This window comes from Anastrepha obliqua, chromosome 1 (assembly GCF_027943255.1).
Source record: "Anastrepha obliqua isolate idAnaObli1 chromosome 1, idAnaObli1_1.0, whole genome shotgun sequence".
Lineage (NCBI taxonomy): Eukaryota > Metazoa > Arthropoda > Insecta > Diptera > Tephritidae > Anastrepha > Anastrepha obliqua.
The window spans coordinates 76,358,465-76,385,106 of record NC_072892.1 but is presented as its reverse complement, the minus strand read 5'-3'; the positions used below and the strand labels follow the sequence as shown (position 1 = coordinate 76,385,106).

Below are 26,642 nucleotides of genomic sequence, written 5' to 3'. Positions count from 1 at the left end.
TATTTCAAAAGTGAAAAGCACCAGAAAACGTGGGACAACTAACAATTTTCGCGCAAAGAAAAAATCGTGCTAGCGTTAACGAAGAAAAAAAAAAGCCAATGTTGCCGTATTAATGCTTTTAAAAGTATGCTGCCATAAGGAAAAGAAATCTGGCATGAAATCCTACTGCGAATTTTTGTTTTAAATGAACTTTTTTAATTTTACCCCGCTATTTAAACATTTTTTCTGTCCTTCTTGAAAATTCCCTACATTTACAGAATTTAAAAAAATCTGTCCTTCTTTTCCCTACACCCACATTTTTCGACAAAAATCCCTACATGTAGGGAATTTTCCCTACATTTACCATCACTGCGCGCACCTGAAACTGAATCGGCGAGAGAAACTAAAAAACACTTATTTTTTCCTTTTCAGGAATATTAGTAAATCCACAACCGATTTTTACTGTTACTTTTGCAGCAACAATTTCATGAGCTGAAAGTGTACGAATAAATGTTTTGCAGCTTTTTGCTATGTCTGCCTGCTTTCCTTGAAACCCATCAGTGTGAGCTGAAATGACGGGATATTTGTTTGCGGCAATTAGGGAAATGTAACATTTTTACAGTGGCCCAAAAGAAATATGTTGTATTGTCACAGGAAATATTTTACACAAAACTATAATTTTTTCCGTACTACTCACCCACACACACGAATGAATTGACCACTGTACATTTGTATGTATTTTCGTATGAATCTGTGCAAGTTATTGAAGAAATACTTTAACATCAAATGGATGTTGTGATAATAGTCCGGCCAATTTAGACATTCGAAGGTACTAAAATTCATAACAAGCTGAAAATGGAGGAAATTGTTCAAAACAAATGTAAAAACAAAATTTTAAAACTACCAATCGATCCGGCTGGGGGAATTGACTCGAGGTCAAAGGTTAAAAAAATGGGGTTTTCGTTAATTTCTCGAAAACGGTCAGTTTTATCGCAAAATTAACTCAGACAAAAATTGTTGATCATAAAATTATCTACAAAAAAGGTATCAATGATATTTTTCCTAAATACCACCGTGTCTAAGATATAATGAAGTAAAGAGTTGCAAGTGTCATAATATGCACACATTTCCACGCCACCTCGGAGGTAGTGTACTTGGCGCGTTCTTTTTTAACGTAGTTTCCCCAGTCGGCCAATTCCACGGGTCTGTTGTTATTAAAATAAAAAAAACGAAAGTAAAAAAAGGATTTTCCGGACTTAAAACGGATTAAAATGAAAAAATCGTAGATAAAAAATTTATTATTCCGCGTTACAGTCATATATGTATGTTAGTCCTCTTTCTATTCTTCTTCATTCTGTCTGCAAGTAAATTGCGTCAACAAGGAAGTAACGCATGCCAGTTCGTCGGAACCGAACGAATCTTCTGCTGTTGGTGATTCAACATTAGAACACGATCGGCCTTGACAATTTGTGCATGCCAGAGAACAATACAGACTCACTTTTTTGCAACCACATTTGGCACTACATCCTTTTTTACAGTTTCAAAAAATCGTGTTTAGTATTTTCTCTGGTGCAGGTGGCAGTAAAGTCTGAATCGGTTCTAATGTATCATCGACCAACTTCCAAACCCAATGTGTAGGGTCTAGTTAAGCCGTACTTGAACTTGGCAATACACCCGGAAAAGATGTTAATGAGCAGCGACCGTCGTTGGAGGAAGACAAGTTAATTGCACTTGTTTTTTATTTCGAGTATTCTTAACAAAACATGCATATCGATATTTATCTAAGCAGGTAGTTTTTTTAGCTGCTCCGTACATACAGAGAAGAAAACGAATTCCGCGGGTGATAACTTCTTGTGGAATTGAATCAACTTTTTTGAAAACTTCAGCACATTGAACTAAATCTTCCTTTTTAAACATTTCAAAGACGGTCGTTTTACCTCTCCTGTAAAATGCAGATGTTGTGTCATAACCAGTTATTGGGTGTAAAAATAATACGTGATTTTGACACTTTACAAAAGTTGATAGGTCCAGGTCCGTAGTTTCGTCTTTAGGACGACAGACTTTAGCTCCACTGAGAGGAGGGTTCATAAAAGTAGCACAGTGATCACGATGATATTTAGCTTCAGCAGCAACTAAATCATATTCAAATTCTATTCGCGCGACAACAGCTTCTGCTACAAATCGGAACGATTCAGAGCTATTTTAAGATTTGAATTGAAGTGTACTTACATGGCTAATTCCACAACGACGTCCCACTTCTTTTTTCATCTCGCGCTCTTCGTTCGTTTCCAGATCACAAAATATGCATAATTTTTTAAAACATAAATCGGATACACGTGATCTAGTACGAGGAGGGATTACTTCAGGTGTATTAGCTTCTTGTTCTTCACGTTGTCTTTTTTTAACTGACGCAATAGAAGATTTTCGAGTATAACGTTCGACAGTAACAGTTGCACTTTCAGTTAAAAGTTTAGCACAAATAAAACAATATTCTGACATTTTTATAATAAAAATTAAAGCAACATAAAATAGGTTAGAATAAACACTTGTTTTCACTATGGAGTGACGCTCAAGACTAACGGTAGTTCATTTAGGGGGAGTTCTCATATAAAGCAGGTATACTGTACGACCGTAGCCACGCACACAATGGAACAGATGGGCAGCTGTCGCTTCAAGGTTACACTAGCACATAAAATAAGGGAGTTTCATTATACCTAATATTCTGAGAATTATAAAGGGTGTTTTTTTTAGAGGTTAGGTTTTCAAGTTGGCACTACTTTTTTCGTAGATGGTCTTTTTGACAGCTGTCACTTGATTTATGCTCAGTTTGGTTTGCCATTTCATAATGAATAGACTTACACCTGAACAACGTTTGCAAATCGTGCAAATTTATTACGAAAATAATGGTTCGGTTCGCGCGATACATTGAAGAAAATTTTGTTCAGCGATGAAGCTCACTTTTGGTTGAATGGGTATGTCAATAAGCAAAATTGTCGCATTTGGAGTGAACATAATCCACAAGCCATTGCTGAAACGCCGTTACACACAAAAGTCACTGTTTGGTGTGTTCTATGGGCAGAGGGAATCATTGGTCCATATTTCTTTCAAAATGAAGCCGGCCATAATGTTACAGTCAATGGAGAGCGCTATAGAGCCATGATTAATGACTTTTTCGTGCCTGAATTGGACGATGTTGATGTGGACGACCTTTGGTTCCAACAAGACGGCGCTACATGCCATACAGCCAACGCAACAATCGATTTATTGAAGGAAACTTTTGGTGAGCGCATTATCTCGCGCCGTGGACCTGTGGCGTGGCCTCCAAGATCGTGCGATATAACACCGCTGGACTATTTCTTGTGGGGCTATGTGAAGTCGCTTGTCTACGCAGATAAGCCCGAGACGATTGACGTCTTGGAAGAGAATATTCGGCGCGTTATTGCTGACATACGGCCCCGATTGCTGCAAAAAGTGGTCGAAAATTGGGCCTCTCGGCTGGAATTTATTCGAGCCAGCCGCGGCGGCCACTTGCCCGAAATAATTTTTAAAACATAATGGCAAACCCTTATCTTTATAATAAAGCTAAATTCTTGGCCATAACATTAAATTATATACGTTTTATTTCATTTTGAAAACCTAATCTCTAAAAAAAACACCCTTTACTTATGTGTATGTTTTATATTTTAAATCTCAGTTAAAACCACCGATAGAAAAGGATGTTTACTTATATTACAGCTTCAAAAGTGTATATACTAAGTGGCCTGCTTATGCATATTATTACACATGCAACTCTTTACTTCGTTATATCTTAGAAACGGTGGTATTTCGGAAAAAAATCATTCATACCTTTTTTGTATATAATTGTATAATCTACAATTTTTGTCTGCGTTAATTTTGCGATAAAACTGACCTTTTTCGAGAAATTCACAAAAAGCCATTGTTTTAACCATTGACCTCGAGTTGAATTTTTTCCCCAGCTGAATCGATTGGGAGCTTGTTTTTACATAGGTTTTGAACAATTTCATCCATTTTCAGCTTGTTAAGAATTTTAGTAGCTTCACCCTTACGTTTTGGCCTAATTTGACCGGTCTATAACGCCATTTTTATTTTTGTGAGTTACTATTGCGCTCGAATAAATCGTTTGGATACATTTGGAATTTTTTAAAGTCAATTCGGAGCGGGTGATGTTGTATATTAATGCTTGTGCAGAAGAAAAATATATTTATTTATGTATTTTACCAAGTATTTTTGAAAATCATGCCAAGTAAATTTAGTCTAGCCACTGCAAGAGTAGATGAAAGTGAAGTACAGATGAGCGTACAAATATCATTTGTACAACATTCCATTACGATAGTCACGTTGATTATATTTAGTTCATACAAGTCTCTGACCATTGGCTCAACGAATAAAGTTTGTGAACATTCATGGTACTCAATTTCACTACTAAAACACAATGATTGTGCTGTGCAAATTGGAAAATCAAATTGTCGGCACTGAATTGTCCATAAATACAAATACGAGCTTACAATTTATCTTTTCAAATAACTTCGTTTGGTGCAATGAATATTACCACAGATGATTTCACACATCTACAGGGTGGGCCATATAGCGTTTGCTTTTTGAACCATCTATTTTTTTGAGAATGGTAACACAAATGACATATCAAATATGTTCATAATTTACTTAAAGGTTTGACATTTACGAAATGGGACGCTATACGCTTGAACAAAATTGGGAAATATTGAAAACCTATTTCCAAAATGGTGAGTCTTCTTCTTCTTCCGAGGTTACAGTTAATGGCGAGCGTTACCGTGACATGCTCAACGAGTTTTTGTTTCCAAAAATTGAAGAGGATGACATGGACGACATTTGGTTTCAACAGGACGGTGCAACTTGTCACACTGCCAAAGTTACACTCGAACTTTTGGCTACCGTTTTTGAATTCCGATATCAATTGGCCGCCTCGGAGCTGTGATTTAAGCCCGTTGGACTATTTTTTGTGGAGAGCCGTTAAGGGCAAATACTATGCGAACCATCCAGAGACGATTGATGCTTTCAAACACGAAATCGAAGTTGCCATTCATGAAAACAATCAAAAATGTGCTTAAAAATTGGGTTGATCGAATGGCCTACTGTAAAGCCAGTCGTGGCAGTCATTTGAACGATATTATTTTTCATTTATTAATGACAATGTCAATCTTCAAAATAAAAAAAAGTTTGAAAAAATATTGATTAGTTTTTTTTATAGCCGATTCAAAAAGCAAATTTTACATGGCCCACCCTATATTTAAGGTAATCGATGAAATATCCGACAAGGTATACCACAGAGTCAGATATTTAGTACAGAAAGTTTTCATAAATTTTTGCACATTTATTTTCTTGGAATTTCCAATGATGAACTTGGTCAATGGTGTTCTATTTATCCGAGCGTACAAATATAAATAATATCATACTACTTACTTACTTAGGTGGCCATAACAACCCGTTACCGAGTTACGGCCGACCTCACTAGCTCTCTCCAGGCGCGTCTGCTCCGCGCGCGCCTTCTCCAATTATGTATACCAAGCGAGCATAGGGTTTCCTCCACCTGGTCTTTCCACCGGAGCAATGGTCTTCCTCTGCGTCGGCTCCCTTGGACTTCGCCCTCGAACACCTTCTTTGCTGGAGCTTCTTCATCCATACGCACGACATGCCCTAGCCAACGCAGGCGTTGGATGGCGATGCGTTGAACTACGTCAATGTCGGCGTAGAGCTCATACAGCTCGTGGTTCATTCTTGAACGGTAGTCTTCGCCAACGCGCCATGGACCGAAGATCTTACGAAGAACTTTTCTCTCGAACACCCCAAGAGCGTTTTGTGACACTACCCATGCCTCTGCGCCATAAAGCAACACGGGTATGATGAGCGTCTTGTAAAGTGTCAGTTTGGTCATGCGAGAGAGGACTCGGCTACTCAATTGCTTACTTAGCCCATAGTAACACCTATTAGCAAGAGTGATTCTCCGTTTGATCTCCAGGCTGATATCGTTGTTGCTGTTAACGGCGGTGCCAAGACAAACAAACTCTGGCACAACTTCGAAAGTATAGTTGTCCGCAATGGCGTGCGTTCCTACACGCCGTGTGTTCCGCGTTGTAGACAGCATATACTTCGTTTTACCCTCGTTCACCACCAGACCCACTCGTGATGATTTCTTTTCGATAGCAGAAAACGCAGCAGTGACATCTCGCTTACAGCGGCCGATAATGTCAATGTCATCGGCGTACGCAAGGAGCTGGACACATTTGTAGAAAATAGTGCCATTACGATGCACACCTGCTTTTCGGAGCACCCCTTCCATCACTAAGTTGAAGAGGTTGCATGACAGTGGATCGCCTTGTCTGAAACCTCGAACGGTACTGAATGGCTCGGAGAGGTTATTTCCTACCTTGACGGAGCTGGTTGTATTGCTCAACGTCATTCTGCAAAGCCGTATGAGCTTCGCTGGTATACCGAACTCAGACATGGTGGCGTACTGACAATCCCTTATCGGGCTATCGAACGCAGCTTTATAGTCGACAAAAAGATGATGGGTGTCGACTTGCTTTTCATGGGTCTTTTCCAGGATTTGGCGTAATGTGAAAATCTGGTCAATGGTGGACTTACCACTTCTGAAGCCGCACTGATAAGGCCCAATCAGTGTGTTGGCAAACGGCTTAAGTCTTCCACATAGGACGCTAGACAGGGCCTTGTAAGCGATGGTTAGAAGACTGATGCCCCGGTAGTTGGTGCAGATCGTCGGGTCACTCTTCTTCAGTACAGGACAAAGGACACTGAGATTCCAATCGTCGGGCATGCTTTCTGCTAGCCATATTTTGCAGATGAGCTGATGCATGCTCCCTATCAGCACATCGCCGCCAGTCTTGAACAATTCAGCGGGCAAGCCGTCAGCGCCAGCCGCTTTGTTATTCTTGAGCCGCTGAATGGCAACTCTGACTTCGGCATGACTAGGTGGTGGAACGTCCAAATTATCGTCGATTGGCGGTATCGGGTCATCTTCTACTGGGTCGGAATTGTGTGCGTCATCGCCAGCAAGTAAATTGCAGAAGTGTTCCCTCCATATGCCCAGTGTGGACTGTGTATCCATAACCAGATTTCCGTTTTTATCTCTGCAGGCTGATGCTCCGGTCTTGAAACCTTGTGTCAGATGCTTGACTTGTTGATAGAATTTTCGAGCATCATTCCTGTCCCTGTACTCCTCTAGCAGTTCACGCTCACGCTTCTCTTGTTCTCGTTTCTTGCGTCTGAAGAGGCACTACTGAATTGGAAAAGAATCTGAACTGTTTGCTTACACGAGCGCTGGTGAAAAAAACAAGAATGTTGTTTATCTAAAAGCATTGCAATAATTGTTTTAATGTTATTCATTAATTTTGTTTTTGCCTAGCGAATTTGGCGGGTTATCTCTCGCGAAGTTGTCTTTGAGACACTTTGAAAATTGAAGTATAAAGTACATACATATGTAAAATATTCCTGTTTGTTCGAGAATCTCTTTAATTCGAATTTACGTTTTAAATTTAATTTAAGCAAATATTTAGTATTTTTTACAAGATACTTTCAGGGGCAGCTAGGATTGTAACTACAAATAAACGATGAAAATTAATTCAAAAGTGGACTAATAGTACATACGGTCACGTAATTAATTTAACACACATGATATGGCCCGATTTATTATAAATTATACTTATTTTTATATTAATATAATATTATATTTGAATTTTAATAGTTCTAATACATTTTATTAAATTTTTCAGTATCCCGTCTCCCGTGTAAGTATTTACCTGCATAAATTATTAACATTGACATTGCTCAAATCACAACTGATAACTCTGCCTGCTTTATTTATAATTGCACAACTTTTCTGCGATAGCTTTCATACGAAAAATATAAAATTGCTACGCTACATTCTTGTTAACACATTTATTACTAGCTTCTAGTCTCTCGCTACTCTATGAAGTGGTTCAATAAGACCGTAGATTTTCTTTTATAAGCAAAAAATAACAAAATTTGTAGAAATGATTTTTTTATTCTATAATATTTTTAGTCTATGGTATCTATCAATAAATTTTAGTATTTATCCTATTTTCATTTCCTCGCCTGATAAAATATGTTTACTCAGTTTTTTGTGTTGCTTATGCATCTGTGCTGGGCACGACATATGATTGGCGGTTTCATCTTCCTACCTACAGAACCTGCAAGTTCCATTGCAGTATATTCCCAAGTTAGTACGGTTATAAACCGATCTACAATGCTCTGTTGGAATACCTGTGATGGTTCTAAAATTATACTTATTTAGTTCATACATTGAATCTTATTTAATTAAACAATCTTTAAATCGATTTAGATTAAAGCTACCTATCACTGAGGATGATCTTCATTGTCTTTTCTCTACTTTCTGAATAAGAGAGGAGAATTTTCCCTGTGGTTACGTACCCGGATGTTCCGGCCAGCTTATCAAGACATTCTAGCACCAGGTTTGATGTAACCTGGAAGGAGTTGAACGCTTTGATAATGCCGGGCTATCAGTAAGGACAGCTAAACTTCTGTTAGTACTGCTGCGCTACAGGATAAAGTAAGCGTAGACTTTCGCTTGAAAAACACTTGTATTCTTGCCTAGCACTTCCGAGTCCGCAGACACCTGCACCTTCTACTGGGGTTCGTCCGTATACCATGTTATCATGTTCTGGTTTATCTTAAATAAACCTTCCCAAGCCATTTTATTGGCTAGTTCGGTCCTGAAGGGTTTCACAAAACTTAACATCGATAACATCAGGTCGTTGTATCATATTGTATTATGGCATTGACATATTGTCCAAGTTCATGTCATCTAATTCAGGTCATTCAAAGTTCGTTATCATGTTACGATAACGTTCACTTTTAATCGTAACAGCGTGCATGATGAATTGAGGTTGTCTCCTCCTGATACCTACTCGTACTTTGTTCCACAGTGGCAATATTTCCAGCCGTATGATGCATATGCAGGTCTTCAAATTACTGAACCAATCGGCTGATTGTTGCCTTAGAGGGCCGGTTATGTTGATCGGAAAAATCAGGCAATACACTTCATACAGAAAGACTATTTTCATAAAACTTATAACATAACTTTGATGTATTGTTCAACTGACTGTTTAAAGACAATCCTTCGTGCTGTTGCTCTGAGTTTCCACGTATAAATACTAGATGTACCTAGTATAATACTTTATTGCGTTTACACGGATAGTTCGAAATTAAAAGGACAAGTTTGGCTGAAACCTACTCTGATCTTTGATTTCGATTTAAAGGATTTATTTAGACTTGAGAGCACAAAATGCATTCATCCAAAATCGTGACTGTCTAAAAGGCAACTAGGTTATATTATAATTATATTACCTTTCGAAGAAAAGATAGGGGAGAAAGGATTATGTTCGATGGTTATAAAAAACTTTGAACGATGACTACCTACGGTTATGGTTAAAAAGAGTCAGAACAGTACCAAGTCTCAAAGCGCGGGTGCAAACCGACAAAATTCGTGTGCCTATAAAGTTCCTTCGGACGCGACTATACAGGTTTGTGCACTAGCCAGGTCTTACTGAGTTCACATAAATCCACCCCATGATAGACAAGTGTCATCGTCCAAGCTTCTGCACCATACGATAGGACGGGCATGATGAGAGACTTATAAAATGGTGGATTTGTTCGTCGAGAGAGAACTTTACTACTCAATTGCCTCCTTAGTCCAAAGTAGCACTTGTTGGCAAGATAGATTATGTGTGGGAGTTCAAGGCTGACATTATTATAAATAGTATCTCTATTTGAAATTCAAAAGTATCAATTCGTGTGGTTTGTACTTCGGTGGCTTGAAGGCGTTCGTTACTTCGAATTTTTTAGGTATTTTGCATGATTGCGTCAAAATGCTTCATACACCACACATCCTCCAACTAATTCTTTTAAATAATTACTCGTATAAGGCCTAAAAGAAAGAGGTCTGGGGTTTTCCAGTATTACACTCATGATTGTTATAATATGTCTTTCTAAAATTAATAAAGCTGTATTTGTACTATAAATATTTATTAATTTAATTTTATAAACTACAGTACAAATCTGCATTGCAGACTATACAAAAATTTAAAGGAAAACAAGCCAAATTTGGCAACTACAGTATTAGCAATCAATAAAAATGCAGCAATCAAATCAAATTAGCAATCAATTAAGCAACTAAATTTAAAATTTTTACAAAAATGAGATCTAGATAAATCAAGGAAGCTGGAAGTGGGAAATGAATTATAGTCTCGAAGTGCGCGAGCGATAGGTGCATTACTCGCAAACTTAGTCTTAAAGTTTCCCCCCATAAAAAGAGTATCAATTACGAAGACTTCTTTGTGGAACATTAAAGCTTATCCGTTTGAGTAGAACCGAACAAGCGAGGATGCCATTAACAAATCCGAAAAGATACGAAAGTTAAATTACTGTCCTCTTTTGTAGAGATTCACAATTAATTAGCTTTAGCCGAGAATTAGAGGATGGAACATGAACCTGAAATCGTAGATAACGTAATGCCTGCTTAAGAAATATTTTTTGGACGCACTCAATTCTATTTACCGAAAGTTGGTCATAAGGTCTTTAAGTAGCTTTGAGTACCACCTTTTTTTAACACATTAAAATGGGAAATTTCATACTAACGCTTAAATGGTTTCATATCTTTGTAAGTATGCTTGTAATCAACACAAAAACACAAACAAATTTCTATTATTTAACAAACAAATCCTATTCATCTTGCTTAGGTGTATAGAACGAGTTACCCAATTTACTCTTCGTATACGATTCCTAAACGGGTATACACTGGATCGCGCTTTGTTTCTTCGCCTATTCGAGTTGTAACTTCCCCAACCCGCGTAGTGACACGCGTTTTACACTCGCCATCGCCGGTTCGCGTTGTCCGCACAACTACTCGGGTTGTTTCTTCACCAGAGCGTACGATCTCATACACCTACAGAACACCGAGCTCCTCGAGTTTGTCATATTTGCCAGCAACTACCTACAGCTCGTACACGCCATCCACTTATGTGTACTCCACTCCATCCTATTACTACTCGCCCATATCTCGTGTGTACACACGCTCCCTGAGCCCTAGGATAACTACCTCACCAGTGCGATCAACATCATACCTGAAAAGAACCCTACCAGGATATGGCGCCCGTGCTCTAACAAATTATCTCAACACCGAGCCCTTTACAGTGAGTGTTAAATTTCTTTAAATCGCCTAAATTAACAACAATAACAGTATACTCATGCTACGTGTATATTCCACCTAAAAACGTTACTACTTGCAATTCATACTAATTATTGAATACTCGTATAAGTATATACATATACGCATACGTGCATCGAAAGACCATAAATAGCTAAAATTTCTTATACACTAAGAACGGTAAGAGCCAATTTTATAAAGAGATACATGCTCACAAACACATACATACTTACATGCATATCTAAGTACACATGTATGTATAAGAAACTGAAACAGAACTGTTTAAAAAACTCTTCAAAGTTTCTTAGCTTATTGTATTTGGCTTGAACGCTTTTAACGATATTATAACTAACACCATAACTATATATGTATGTATTATGAACTTGTAAATTTAATCCAATTACCATATTTAAATTGGCTTATTGATCTGCAGACATTTCAAGACGAAACGAATCGGATTCGTCACCGCGCACAGTCCTTAATTCGCGACATCCAAACCCCAGTGATTCGTCGGGCGCGGAGCTGTACACCGTTTCCAGTTACTGGGTAAGAGGAATAAAATATTGAATATTTAAAGTTTAAGCTGCAAATACCAAGCTACTTAAAATTATTTCTTTACAGATACTCGTACGGGCCAACTTCTCAACTCGCCCTTGATGCATATGTTGAAAGGATAACCAATCCCGTACGCCATGTTGCCAAGGAAGTTCATAGAATTTCCTATTACCCTGAACCAGCACATAAATATGTGGGTACGTAACGAAACGCGTGTTGTCACTTTTATTAAACAATCGAAATGCTTCATTATTTTATTTTAAACTTGCTTTTGCTAGCTTTTGAATTAGGCATTTGATCAAAAAGTTCTTTGGAAAAAAATTCCGAAATGTGGTAAACAATTTCATATTTTTGGTAGGCGCAATTGTATGCATGTACAGAGCATATGTACATAGTATATACTCAAGAACATATAAAATTTTATTGGTTTTTCCCAAAATGTTAAAACTATTGCACTTATGTTTGTCCTAATTATTACCACTAAGTCACTCTATTCATATTTAAATATAAAGGCAAAAGTCATCTTGCATCAGTAAGGATTTGTGGAGATAAGGCCTATAATATTAGAAGGCCAATGTATGATTCGGATAAGGTCCGAACAGATATTAATCTTTTATCATGGTATTTAAGACATCCCCAAGGGAAGAGTGAGAGAAAACACCAGGAGAACGATTCCGTGAACAAAGGTAAGTATGCTGGCAAATACTTACAGTACGTACATATATGTAGGTATGTATTGTATAGGGTGGGCCATGTAAAATTTGCTTTTTGAATCGGCTATAAAAAAAAAAATAATCAATATTTTTTCAAACTTTTTTTTATTTTGAAGATTGAACATTGTCATTTATGAATGAAAAATAATATCGTTCAAATGACTGCCACGACTGGCTTTACAGTAAGCTATTCGATCAACCCAATTTTTAAGCACATTTTCGAATTTTTGGGCTCCAATTTCATGAATGGCAACTTCGATTTCGTGTTTGAAAGCATCAATCGTCTCTGGATGGTTCGCATAGTATTTGCCCTTAACGGCTCTCCACAAGAAATAGTCCAACGGGCTTAAATCACAGCTCCGAGGCGGCCAATTGATATCGGAATTTCGGCTAATTATTCGATTTTCAAAAACGGTAGACAAAAGTTCGAGTGTAACTTTGGCAGTGTGACAAGTTGCACCATCCTGTTGAAACCAAATGTCGTCCATGTCATCCTCTTCAATTTTTGGAAACAAAAACTCGTTGAGCATGTCACGGTAACGCTCGCCGTTTACTTTAACTGTAGAAGAAGAAGACTCACCATTTTGGAAATAGGTTTTCAATATTTCCCAATTTTGTTCAAGCGTATAGCGTCCCATTTCGTAAATGTCAAACCTTCAAGTAAATTATGAACACATTTGATATGTCATTTGTGTTACCATTCTCCAAAAAATAGGTGGTTAAAAAAGCAAACGCTATATGGCCCACCCTGTATATGAAAATTATTCTTGGCACATATAAATTACATTATCTTTTTCCACTTTTAATAACCAATGTAGTTATGGCAAGTTATTATTAATTGTTATGAGATAATTCTCACTGCAATATGAGCCATCAATAACTTTTTATTTATAAATAGATGCGTACATATACAAGTACCTATGTTGTAGAATTCTGACGACCTAAAACAATTTTGATATGACAAAGTTTTTTATCTGGCTTGTTGATTAAAACATTGGCTGAACTGCTTTTAGGACATTTTAAATAGCGCGTACAACATTGAGAAATGGAACAGCCCACGAAAAAATAGCACCTTAACATTTGGGCAAGTTTTGACTATTTATTTCTTAATTACTTTTTTTTTAAGAAGTATAGTTCGTTCTGTAATAGTCCAAGTTTCAAAATTTGTAAAAGATTTATTACAAGGTGCTTTTTTTGCGAGCTGTACTCTAAGCCTTACGAATTAATTTCTGGTGCACTGCTTTTCGGGATTGTATTTTGGGAGTGAATATAAGAACGCATATTTTACCAGAAATGGAAACCTTTTCTTAAAAAAGAAAAATAATAATAGTAAATTTGTGCTTGTTTGAACATGTGCTTATGATTAAACCCAAATGCAAGATCGTACCTCTGCTCAAAACGAGTAATAAAGGGCGAGAGAGATTAAAGAAACAAGTATAAATTTGTGTAATAATAAGCCGTATGTTGCTAAGCCATGCATAGCTATTAAACTGAATGGTACTGCATAATTTCAAGCGAGTTGCGAATAAAACAACTATAGTGCTGCCTCGGCAATCTGGGCAGCCAGAATCCTGATGCCTTGCAGATTACTGGAGTGGCCGGATTATAGGTCATAGATAACAGTATGCAAATTAATAACACAATTTTATGAATTAAATTTTATTGAAGAAATTTTGCTTTCATAAAATTTTATAAAATAAAAAAAGATTAAAAGTAAAACTAACTCATTTTTTTTTTTGCTTTTTGTTTTAAAGATACATGGGTATACCAATTTACTACTTATATTTTGCTATAAAGCTATACTTATATGTAGGTTAAGTGCCAAATTCTGATAAGATATAAAAAACGTCTAGACAAGTAAACTTAATTTTGGATCGCAGATTACAGATCTGTGGTTTCGGAATCCGGTAATTTCCTGAATATACTCCGATTTTAAGTCTGCATTGTAAATCAAGGAATATATGTGCCATTTTAGCTTTCCCTCAATCTATAGTTCTTATATGCAATAAGCACTGTATTCCCATTGACATATTACGTACTATAGATATAACATTCTAATGGACTAACTTTCGATCGCAGCCGTAGTGGCTCAATCTCCGATCGTAAGTATTTATTTTAACATCTGGAAAGAAATATTTCTTATTCTATAAGTCACATGAGTTACACCGAGCTTATTGAGTGATTGGCCGAGATTATTCTCCTACTTGTGATGTGGCCTTGATGTTTTCCACTGGATGGTATTTTCCAATGGATGGACCTACCTACGCTTTTGAGGTGTTTTTTTCGGAAGTTTGCCTTTGAATACTGAAGGCCAAAAGCTATTAAAAAATACTTTTTCTATCATTTGGTGTTTTATGGTCGGGGCTTCGGAGCCTAGCGCTACCGAATAGTAGTCACGCACCAACCCATTCGGTTACGTTGGCCGTTTTAACTTGCTTGGTACTTATTACGAGGTAATTTGTAGCCCCTATTATAAATATTTTTATTTTAACGGAATGAATTCACATATTATGTACGTATGTATGTATGCATATGCACTCATGTTTCTCAAGCATACTTTTAACACGCATTATTACTATACTTACTTATAGCCAAAAACTAAAGTCTACATACAGCACATAAAGTGCGTTTAATAACTATATCACAGAAACTTTCTAAGAAGTTTTAACAATCTATTTGTTTCTTAATTAATTTTAATAATTTTTTCAAGTTTCGAGATGTGTGCAAATTGAAGAAAATTTCAACAAACTTTTTCATCAGACAAGTTTTGAATATGCAGTTTTATGGCTCATTGAATGTTTTTCTTGTAGTTCACGCAGACTGCCGTGAAAAAAAGTTGTCGAAAGACAACGCGAGTATTGAGCCATTTCAAACTTGCAGTTTATATACCCAAATTCAATGGGTTTATAGCACATAGCAGCTGCATTCTCGAATTCGAATTTTTCCTGTTAAAAAGTTTTGATTAAAAGTTTTTGAATTTTTTTCAAGTTTTAAACTTGACTTTACATGGTTTTTGTAGGGGAATGAACTATATTTTCATAAAAAAATATAGGAAACAAATATGTACATTTGCAAAACTTGTCAATAAGTGCCCGTGCTATAGTAATTAAAAGCATTGTAAATGCTGTATGCAAACTTTAGTCCTTGACTGTATATATTTGTGACTAACTCTATTGCTAAATATGTATCAACTAGTTTAGTTGGGTTTACTAACGTTTATATATCTTTTTATAATTGATTGATTCTTTACAGTTGAAGCTGTTGAAGTTGATGCCTAAATGATTTATGCCTGCTTTTGATATGGATTTGTAATTTATATATCATCCAAATATTGTATTCAAAAGACCTTTACGCTTTCGAATAAAAAATTTATGTAAACAGAAAGAAACCATCCTGAACCAACATCTGTGCTAATACAATATATAACAAAAAAATAGGGCTTTTATGTCCGTCATATTTAAGTACAATGTACATTTATTTATAACTATTTACATTACCAGATTTAGTTTACCAGTTTATATTAACTACGATGAGGAACTATGATCAAAAACAAAAAAGATCGATTCAAACAGAAAAAATATTACTAAAATTTACCGTTCATTAAGCAATAATTACGTATTTTAGAAAGAAGAGGATCATTTTCAATCTTTGTCAGGTTATTTTTCATTTATTATTAGACTTGTTTGAACAGAAAAATGTGAAAATTTCACAATTGCATTAAATATGTATGTGTACATATATTTTTGAGAAAATCAATTTATACCAATTTTCATGTATTTGTGTATGTATATGCAGATGTAAAAGTATGTGATTTTAAATAATATGCAAGTCATTGCTAATTCAGAATAAGCAACATGTTGTGTTTCTTTCTTCAAACGAGGTTATGACAAGGGCTGTAATAGTAAGCCAAGAGTAGATATTTATACCTATACATAAGTATGTATATGTATACTTTATGTGTGTGTTTTTTGTTCAAAAGTGACACTAACCCGCATGGCAAGTAATTTTCACTTCGCATTTATGTGAAATTATGTTAATGCACTACCAACTTTTTTTAAGTGCATTTTATTAATGACCTTGACCTACATATATTACTTATTTACACCTACAAAATTGTTCGCTAACAAAAATTATATATGTTTATTTATATATGTATGTATGTACGCACTTACTTCGATTCTAACAATCAGCATTCCAAGGGCTTATAATATTATATTTATTATAAGCAATATATTCCATAAAATGTATAGTTACCACCATTAGCTATAATGGCTTCTCATCTTCGAGTCATAGGTTGTGTTAATTTCTGCATACCTTGTGGAAGTAATCAGCTCCAAATCAGTCGAATTCACGTTAGTTTTCCTTTTAATTTTTGCTTATACATTTTCAAAAGGGTTGGCCTTAGGCGACTAAGAGACCAAAACAACATTTCAATCACGTGTTGCTGTTTCCACTCTACAAACCTTCGGCTTCAGTGCTTGGGATCATTGCCTTCTTGTGACATCCAAGGTTGACTAATTCTTCCAAATATCTTTACAACAGGCAGTAATAATGCTTTTCGGTAAATTTTATTCATCGAAACTGCATTAGAATTGGTGGAAAATACAAATAAACGGCCAAATCCTTTTTCGGAGAAGCAGCTTCAAACATGAACCATAATTGTATGCTTAAAAGTTTATTGAAGTTTTCGATTATCAGCAGTACACCATGATCAAGGAACCATGTCTTTGGATACATTAACACTACTTTTTCTTCAAACTGCTTTAGCTTTACGAATCGATAAGTTCTCACTTCGTCCGGGAAAGTCGTCAACGTTTTTAACATCGGTAAACCATTACACCCATTTATTTATGAACGTCGCCGACTTCTTCAAATATTTTGCTGCTGATGCAGGGTGTATACATAGGAACATTGCTTCAAACCGTGTTTGTGTGCGGAACTCCTTTTGTAAAAGCAACGTACGCTTTCTACAATTTTCACAAAATTAACAAATTGCATAACGTGCAATGCAAAAGGAATGCGTATATTAAGTATCAATAAACATTGTTTTTATAACTCAAAGTTTGAATTCCGCCGGCCACGCCTTTACTAAGCAAACTGTAAATACTTCATCATTTTTTGCATTTAGCTGAGCTTAGAAAAAAAAGTGTATATAAATCCATTTGTGTTATCACTTTTAATCCGGTTAAAGTAAGCAATAAATAAAATACTTTACAGTTTTTTTTCTTCAACGTTGTTGTTGTTCACTAGCCCCTGCCAGTTCGGTGTACTCACCGATCGCCATCGTCTAACTCATGTAACGGTTGGCTCATCTGCTAGAGGTTGGGTCCAGTGGGAGTGAGGAGTTACATGAATAGGTTTAAGATGGAATGGGAATAGGTAGTTAGTATCGTGCGGTGTACCTTTACATATATATACATATAAGCATATATAAATATAAATGGCGCTTACACCCTTTTTAGGAGTTTGGCCAAGCGCCACGGGATGTGCGTCTTGCTGTTGTTTTACAAATGGAGGGACCTACAGTTTTAAGCAAAACATACACTCGGATGTTTGCTATTGTCTGCCGAGGGACAGCCGCTATTAAAACAAACATTTTCATTTTGGTGCTTTATGTACGGAGCTTGGAACCCTCGCACTCCTGAATGATAGTTACGCACCAACTCAATCGGCTACGTTGGCCGCCTTACACATGCCTTCCACATCTTCGCATGCCGGAAAATATCCACACGGTATTTCTTCGTCCACAATAGGTGGCATTCGGGGGTCGGGTGTTTGGGAATGTGTTGAAAGTCTCCCGATGCATATCGTTTAAAATTTAAGTACTGCCCGGTCTAGTGGTTGTAGTTGTTACGTTCCTGGATCTCGTCGAAGAGATGTCGCCTGACTCACCTAGGAGGTTGCTCAGGCTCTAGCAAATGTCTGCAGGTGCGATTTCTACTGTAACATCATAGCAGAAATTGCTCGCTCAGCATTTTGCTCCTCCTTAACCGGGTGCATGGAAGCCCCGATGCGTAAGTGTTGCAGGCGGAACATCAGGAGGCATTCGGTTGGTGTCCTGATTACAATATTTTGACAGGTCTGAGGTTTTGTCCACTGCATATCACTGGCGCCAGGCAACTAGACGGGCGCAATATAATTCAGAACCGGCCGGTTAAATGTTTTATAAGTCGCCAGCAATATTTATTTGCCTTTGCCCCAAGTGCTACCGGCTTGCGACTTGAGCACCTCGTTGCGGTTTTGGACCTTAGTGGCAATTGCGGTTGTATGTTCTGAAAAAGACAGTTTGCTCGAAGGTACACCCAAAATTTTGGGATTGTTAACGGTCGGCATTGGTGTGCCACCGACTCTCACCTTTAGCTGAAGGCTCCTCGAAAAAGTAAGAAAGGCTGGTGATGTAAACGTTCACCTTGGAACACAAGTCATCGATGTCATTGCCCAACTCCATTACCAAACAGTCATCGAAACAGGAGATCAATAAGACTCCCTGTGGTGGTTGGGGGAGCTTCGATGTGTATGTAGAAGTTGAAAAGCAAGGCTGAAAGGACATCACGGTACATCTTGCTTTATCCTCTTTTGTATTGAGCTTTGATCCCGAAAGATGACTAACGAATACCGACCACTCAGGTAGTTCGCGGACCACCACTTTAGTTCCGGCGAGAAGGTTGACCCTTGGATATTGTCTATAAGCGTGGAGTAAAGGACTGCATCGAAGTAAATGACTGCATAACCACTAAAGGCGATTGCCACCTTATCGTTGTGTTCGGGTTCTACAGGGACCTTACGGTGAACAAGAGCTTACTCACACCGAAGATGAAATTGTAGGCCTTCAGGTGCTCTTCCCATTTGGCTCGCTTATGATGGGTGACCAGTTGCTGAGTCTGCAAATTGAGATCCCTTATTCGGGGGTCCCCGGAATCGGCCTGGCGTAGGTGGTTACGCTCGTTTGCTAAAACGGCTGCTTCGACTGGGAAATTGGGAGGTATGTCCTTGAATGCCGCAGCAGCATTAAAGTTACCTACAAGCAATCGGTTTTCATCTCTAATGAGCGCACCATATTATATTCAGAAGGGCAGCAGATATATAAATGTTATATTAATTATTTCGAGCTCAGCATCGCCTGACTCTCTGGTGTTCAAGGAGCAACTAACATGCAGTTTTGCCTCTTGGACCGCAGCTATTAAAATTCCATATCGACTCATAAAGTCGATTATCTTACCAATCTAACTCGAGAGTCCATTGCCGTTAAGTTGTAGGAGCTTAAAACTCCTCGGGTTGAGAGTCACGAGTCGAGGTGTGAGAAATGCGTGGAGTTGGCTCTGCTGCTGTTGTTCGGGTGAGTTCCTGAAACCGTGCAGATCCTATTTGAGGTGCTGGTTTGTTGGACCAACACATTGCGTGAGATACAAGTCTTAGCCCCCACGGCCAGATGGCGTGAGCAACATGTGGCGACACTCCGTGGGGACCACTCCCTTGGTTTTATCATATCTCAGTTATTCGAGGCCAACCATACAATTTAAACACAGTAAATCATCTGCAACCATCGCCTTTTAGCAAGCTCAAACAAGTGTTTGCATAACTCCTCTTTATAGATATGCCCCGCGGCCAAAGATGCAAGAAAAGTCGATATTCTAAAATACATATAAGGCAGCCGAATGTCAGAAAACAAACCGAGAAAGCTGTCTTATTACTTTACCTGCACTATTCCACCGTGTAACACATGGGCTGAAAAGTCCTGGGCCCAACACATAGATGGCACTAGTTTTATTACACTCTTTTTTCAGTTAGTACTAACCTTAAAAAGACAGCTGTTACAATTTCATGACATTCTATTCATTAGCTTACGAGTTATTGTGCAAAGAGTGACGCTACTTTTGTTATTTTCAGAAAATTGATCAAAAAAAATGTTGTTTTAATTTTACACTGCTTCTTGATGGGAAAAAATGCCGTTCAAGCGAAGCAATGGCTTCAAAAGTGTTATGGGGGCTCCACTTCATCAGAAACAACGAGAAAACGATGATTTGCTGACTTTAAATGTAGTCGTAGGGACACCGATGATGCACAACGCAGTGGATGTCCAAATAAGGCGATAATACCAGAAAATATCAAATATCCTCAAAATCGTTTTGAATGACCGAAAAGTAAAGTTGCGTGAGTTAGGTGACATCGTAAAGATATCAAAAGAACGTGTTGGCTTTATATTGTATGCGCATTTGACTATAAGAAAGCTCTGTTCTGCCGCTTTTGCTCATTTTCAAGACAGCGAACTGTGTCCCAAGTCAATCGAAACAATGGCAAAACTACATGGGTTGCTCCCACATCCACCGTATTCACCAGATGTGGCTCCCAGCAGACCTTCGCTGACCTTCGCAGACCTAAAAAAATGCTCGCCGGTAAGAAATTTCGCTCGAATGAAGAGGTTATCGCTGAAACTGAGGCCTATTTTGAGGCAAAGGATAAATTGTTCAACAAATTTGGTTTTGAAATGTTAGAGCGGCCGTGGAACGATTGCGTTATTCTTGATAGAAATTACGTTGATGAATAAAGTTAATTTTGAACAAAAAACGTGATTTCTTTGTTAGGCCCAGGACTTTTTAGCCTACTGTGTTGTTGAAACAATTTCGAAAAATATGACATTATAAAATAGGATCAATTATTCATCATGCTCAAAAAAATTGGTTATATACATATGTATTTTAAGCAGTTTTTGCTTTGTGTACATTCCTCTAATATGCAAGAAAGCCGCACGCACGTTAGCTTATACATACAAAAATGTGACTTTGACATTTCGATTTTGAAAATTTCAAAACCCTTAATTTCTGTAGGTAGATATTGAAATAATTAGATCCTTACTTTTGGGATAGGCTTCTGCTGGAATCAATAATCTAATTTACAAGGCTTATTTTTCTTTTCAATATTGAGTATGTTTATAGAAAAAGGGGTGTGTCTGCTTTTGGACAACCAAAAAAGCACTTGAATCAATAGGCAGTATATTTAAAATTCATTGAGAAACACTATATACTCCTTTACGTATGGGATTATTATTATACAGATCATATGGAAAAATATAGCCGCGAAGTTGAAAATTTGAGTTTGAAAAAAGAACGCAGACTTTTTGGCACATTAGTTTATGTGTTCAAGAAATTTACAAGTTTGTGAGAAAAATGGACGCCATAATATTCTACACAAGAGTCATATACTTATGTGTATAAATTGTGTGTCATGCTTGACATTTTATCGAGACATGCAGAGGAATGACGTCATAATTGGGTTGATTCACAAAAGTAAACCAGTTTAGAAGAGGGCCTGCATAACATGATATTGCGATGTCATGATAATTGATATTACTCCAGTTAGAGGATTGAAAAACATGATAATTGATTGCAAAATGCATCCCTTTAGTCAAATCAGAGGGCGATCATGACGATTTTCGATATTTGCATTTCCCTGACGTCAAATGTCGGTTTCCAACAAGGAAGGAAGGAAAAGCTCAAAATTCGAATGAACTGAAATTCACATAAATTCATGCTGTAAGCTTTCTTGAAATATGCATACCAATAAAAATATTTAACATAACAGACATAACAAAAAACTAACACGCAATTCTTCACCAGATATATCTCATTAACATTCATTTATTTGACATGAGTATTCGCCATTACTATATACGTATAAGGAACACAATAATAAAAATAACTTTTAATAAGAAGAAAACAACCTATTTCACCAAATAGTAGTAGGTAAGTAATTAGTACACAGAAATACCCAAGTAAGAACAATTGTCGAATACGAGTAATTAGTGAAAAATTTGCTGTTTATAAAACTACTCGTATACCTTTCGAATGCGAATGTCACCTATATTTTTTCTAACTATTACTTATAGATCCTGAATTGGACCCTTATCGGCCTTCGCGTAAGTTTTCTGCCGCTGTATCTTTGGATGATAAAGTTGAAGATGAAATGAAGGAAAAACAACGCCTTCGACAGGAACGTCTCATGACTGTTAATGAGGAAGCATTGGATGAAATTGAACTGGAAAAAAAGAAAGCCCAAATGCTAGATGAAGCCAAACAGCGTAAGCAAAAGTAAGAAAAGATATTTTTTAATAATAAAAGTTTTTAGATGTTATATATACCTACCCAGCAAACAATATGAAAACTAATCCCAAAAGGAATACAATAATCCTTACTACAGAAGAACTTGTTCAGCAACTTGTTAAAAACGGGAATTATTCCAGAAAAATAGCGTAAAATGTTTTTGCTTACTATAAGAATGCGTGAAAACAGTTATTTAGCTTGATTCTGTCAAGTTCTGATTACATAAATAAACCATTCAGTTTGGAGATGAACGGGAGCAAACCGAAGTCATCAAACGAATAGTCTCACATATGTCTGTTAGTTGCCAAGGTATGTATGGCTACTTTGGCAACAAATTTATCTTTGGGTTGAATTGATTATTTTACATAAACGTCTCTCGACGGAACTCAAAAATAAATCATTCTTCTATATGCCACTCATCTGCCGAGGCGAATTAAAGGTTTGGTGGTAAAATCTTCCTCCTACCACAAATCCGACACCAAATTTGCCCTGCTGCACGACAACTGTACTTGGCGTCGCATTGCCCACACTGCATATTCTATTGAACCTTTAAGCCGAATAAGTTGATGTAGTGCTTCCCTACCTTCCTCGCTTCCCAAATTCATCTCGTCCCCAAACGGTTCTTTGTTTATTGCCAATTGCTGAACTATGTGAATGACAATTAACAAATTTCTCTATTTGCGTGAACTTCTGCACACTGAACCATCTTCGGTTACTTGATGGCGCTAGGTAATTGAATTAAAATGTATGATAGGGTAGTCCCTACTCTACTTTGTGTAATTATAGTTTAACTCATTGGGTTATTGCAGAATTCTAGACGAACGACTCAAAGCTGAACGCGAAGCACAAGAAGAAGCAATAGCAAAGCAAGTCGAAGAAGATGCTCGCAAAGAAGCTCGTTTAGCTGAAGAAGCTCGTTTAGCTGAAGAGACACAATTGGCTGAAGAAGCGCGTAAAGCTGAAGAACACCGTTTAGCCGAAGAAGCGCGTTTGATTGAAGAAGCACGTTTGGCTGAAGAAGCACGCTTGGCTGAAGAAATACGCTTGGCTGAAGAATCTAGAATAGCTGAAGAAGCTCGCTTGGCCGAAGAGGCGCGTTTAGCTGAAGAAGCTCGTTTAGCTGAAGAAGCTCGTTTAGCCGAAGAAGCTCGTTTAGCCGAAGAGGTACGTTTGGCTGAAGAAGCGCGATTGGCTGAGGAAGCGGCCCGGGAAGCAGAAGCAGCTCGTCTTGAAGAAGAAAAACGACTACGGGAAGAAGAAATTAGTCGTTTGGCCGAAATTGAAAAGCAAGCTGAAGAAGAACACGAAGCAGAATTGGCTCGTCAAGCTGCGGAGCTTGCTGAAATTGCACGCCAAGAGGCCGAAATCGCTGCACAAGAATTAAATGCCATACAAAAAGATGATAAATCAAATTCATCAGATTTAGATGACACTGCCAAGGTTCTAGTCGAACCCGTTGTGGAGCAACCAGAAAGCCCCATCGAGCAACCAGAACAAGCACCTGTTATTGAACTGTATACTGATATTGACGAAATTAAATCTGATGTAAATACCGAAGCTTCTACTGAAGACGAAGAAGAAGAGGAGTGAAATTTCAGAATTGATATAATACTTACGTAAATCCCTAACCGAATAGAATTCAGAAAAAAATGTGTTCAATACGGTTATTTGCTGAATTTTTTGTAGCGTATACTATAATGCATTGTTCCTTTCTATACTATCTAACACATTGTATTTAAAAATATCCAAGTTTATATCTTAATAATTTAAAGACATTTTTTAACCTAATAAGTGCATAAGCGTGTATGCATATGCCTATGCATTCATATGTATGCACGAAGAATTACATCAAAAATTATGTAAATACCTAAGTATATATTTATACATATATATGCCAGCGTGCGGTATTTAGCAACGAAGTTAATGGTTTGATTTCTTAGGTAATGTTTTAGTGCATTTTCATCTTATTTTTAAAAATACTCGTATAATATGATATGATCCTGTAGAAATTAATCGACACCAGTTGAAAATGTTTTGTTTTCTACTATTCAATAAATTCATAGTAATTGAATATAAATACACTTACATATGTATGTAGGTACATATACACTCCGTCCTACCATAGGATCCAACCATTTTACCTATATACTATGATGAATAAATTCAGTCAGAAGAAGTGATTTGCCTATGTCTAGGCGGCTGTTGCAAGTGTCTAATTTATGCTCCCATACTTTATTGTTCACATTTATTCATACATGTACATATCTGAAAATTTATTTAAAATATACGAGTCCTTAAAAACGAAATTGTTAAATTAAAAAATGTTAAAAATGAAAAGGTTTTATTTGAATAGTTTTTATTTGGTTTGAGCTTAATCTGCTAGATATTGTTATTAAATTCGCTTTTCTCTGCTCTTTTTTTGGAATGGAATACTATACTAAAACATACATTCATATGTACAAAGGGAGTTCTTGAGGGAACTAAAACTCCAGAGATGTACTTTGATTCGGAGCATGTTTTTTTCTTTATCTCGTGTTGTAGAGATACAAATCCTTTATAAATTTGAGTAAAATATTTTTTTCCAAAATTAGTACGTCCATTTCCTGTATCCCGCGAGTTAAACTATGAACGAACACCTAATTGGCATTTAAGTATTGTACATTTCAGCAATTTAAGCCTGAATCTTAATCAAATTTACTATTCAAAAATTAATGCTTAATTGGTAGTAAATTTGTGTAAAATCTTCTATGCAATCATGTGAAGTCTGTTTAATAAGAAAACAAAATCGTCTGTTTCATAAGAAAACGAAATATCATGAAAATGAGATGACAAAAAAAAAACAAAAAACAAACGGACCTCCAAGACAAATAGAGAAAGCAAAAAACAACCCTTTTAGGATGTTTGGCCGAGCTCCTCTTCCTAATTGTGGTGTGCGTCTTAATGTTGTTCCACAAATGGAGGGACCTACAGTTTTAAGCCAACTCCGAAGGGCACACATTTTTTGAGGAGCTTTTTCATGGGAGAAATACTTTCAAAAGCTTACCATTGCCTCCCGAGAGGCGACCGCTATTTAAAAAAAAAATCATTTTGGTGTTTCACGGAGATTCGAATCAAGCTTAAATGCCACAGCTAATTGGACTGGTGGCATATAGTTTTAGATTTGTCGCACAATCATGTGCCTGGTATTCGGCACGTTGCTGCCGTAGGGAAAGTAATTGCGGAAATATCGTTCGAAATTTCATTTCATAATGAAGTTGGTAATGAAACCAGATATCTCCCGAAGGTAATAACCTGAAAAACCTGCTTCCATAGAAGGGGGAAACCCAGTACTGATTTTTGCCGTCGTACCTTAGCAAAAAGGAAGTCAATATCAGATTTTACAAATTCTTAGGGGAAAATCATGTGGAAAACCGCCATGATTTCATGCAGCCAAGTCTAACTTAATTATTATTCAGCAAACTCATCTGGATGATGACTGGCCAACCCAGTTGACTTAATTTTTATCCGCAAATTGAAACAAGAAATTAGATTGAAAAACAATTCTTTATTTTCTTAAACGTAAATTATTTCGATCCGAAGCAAAAAAGGGGGATGAAGTAATTTATGCTTAATTGCTTAATTACCGATACCGGGGGAGCTGTGATGGAAAACGAAACGAAACTGTATCAAAAGTGCTTAGGCTGGTCCTTTTATAATGGTTTTCGGCACCGCTATCCCTTTATCGATGCTAGGTGAAGGGGAGATCACGCGAAGTGTGTATTTTTTCGGTATACATATGTATCGATGTGCATGTATGTTGTTGGCAATGCAGATGTACTAAATTCTGCACAAAGAAATGATGAGTAAGTGATAACAACAAAGTGTAAAGGAGCAAAGAGCGTAATGAACGATGAGAAGAAATGTGAGCGATGAGGAAGATAGAGAGGTGAAAGGAATAGGGTGAGCCCAAATTGTGGGTGATGCGAAAATAAAGTTTAAACCCTTAACACATCAACACACACATTCTTGGGTTATCCAGCTTAGTATTACGTTCAATGT

The 26,642-nt window shown here is 37.0% G+C and overlaps 1 protein-coding gene across 2 annotated transcripts in view; it reads left to right on the top strand.

Moving 5' to 3' along the window:
- LOC129240928 (protein anoxia up-regulated) overlaps window positions 1–24,941 on the top strand; it is a 40,893-nt gene extending 15,952 nt beyond the window's left edge. The window contains exons 2-7 of one of the 2 annotated variants that reach the window (XM_054877006.1): window positions 7,767–7,781; window positions 10,773–11,225; window positions 11,673–11,785; window positions 11,861–11,991; window positions 22,391–22,592; window positions 23,414–24,941. In XM_054877006.1, coding sequence (XP_054732981.1) covers window positions 7,767–7,781; window positions 10,773–11,225; window positions 11,673–11,785; window positions 11,861–11,991; window positions 22,391–22,592; window positions 23,414–24,194 — 1,695 coding nt within the window. In that variant the 3' untranslated portion in view covers window positions 24,195–24,941. Of the gene's footprint in view, window positions 1–7,766; window positions 7,782–10,772; window positions 11,226–11,672; window positions 11,786–11,860; window positions 11,992–12,306; window positions 12,481–15,759; window positions 16,361–22,390; window positions 22,593–23,413 lie in introns of those variants that run through there. The other variant, XM_054877014.1, reaches the window with a different exon arrangement.
- The last annotated feature ends 1,701 nt before the right edge of the window (window positions 24,942–26,642 follow it).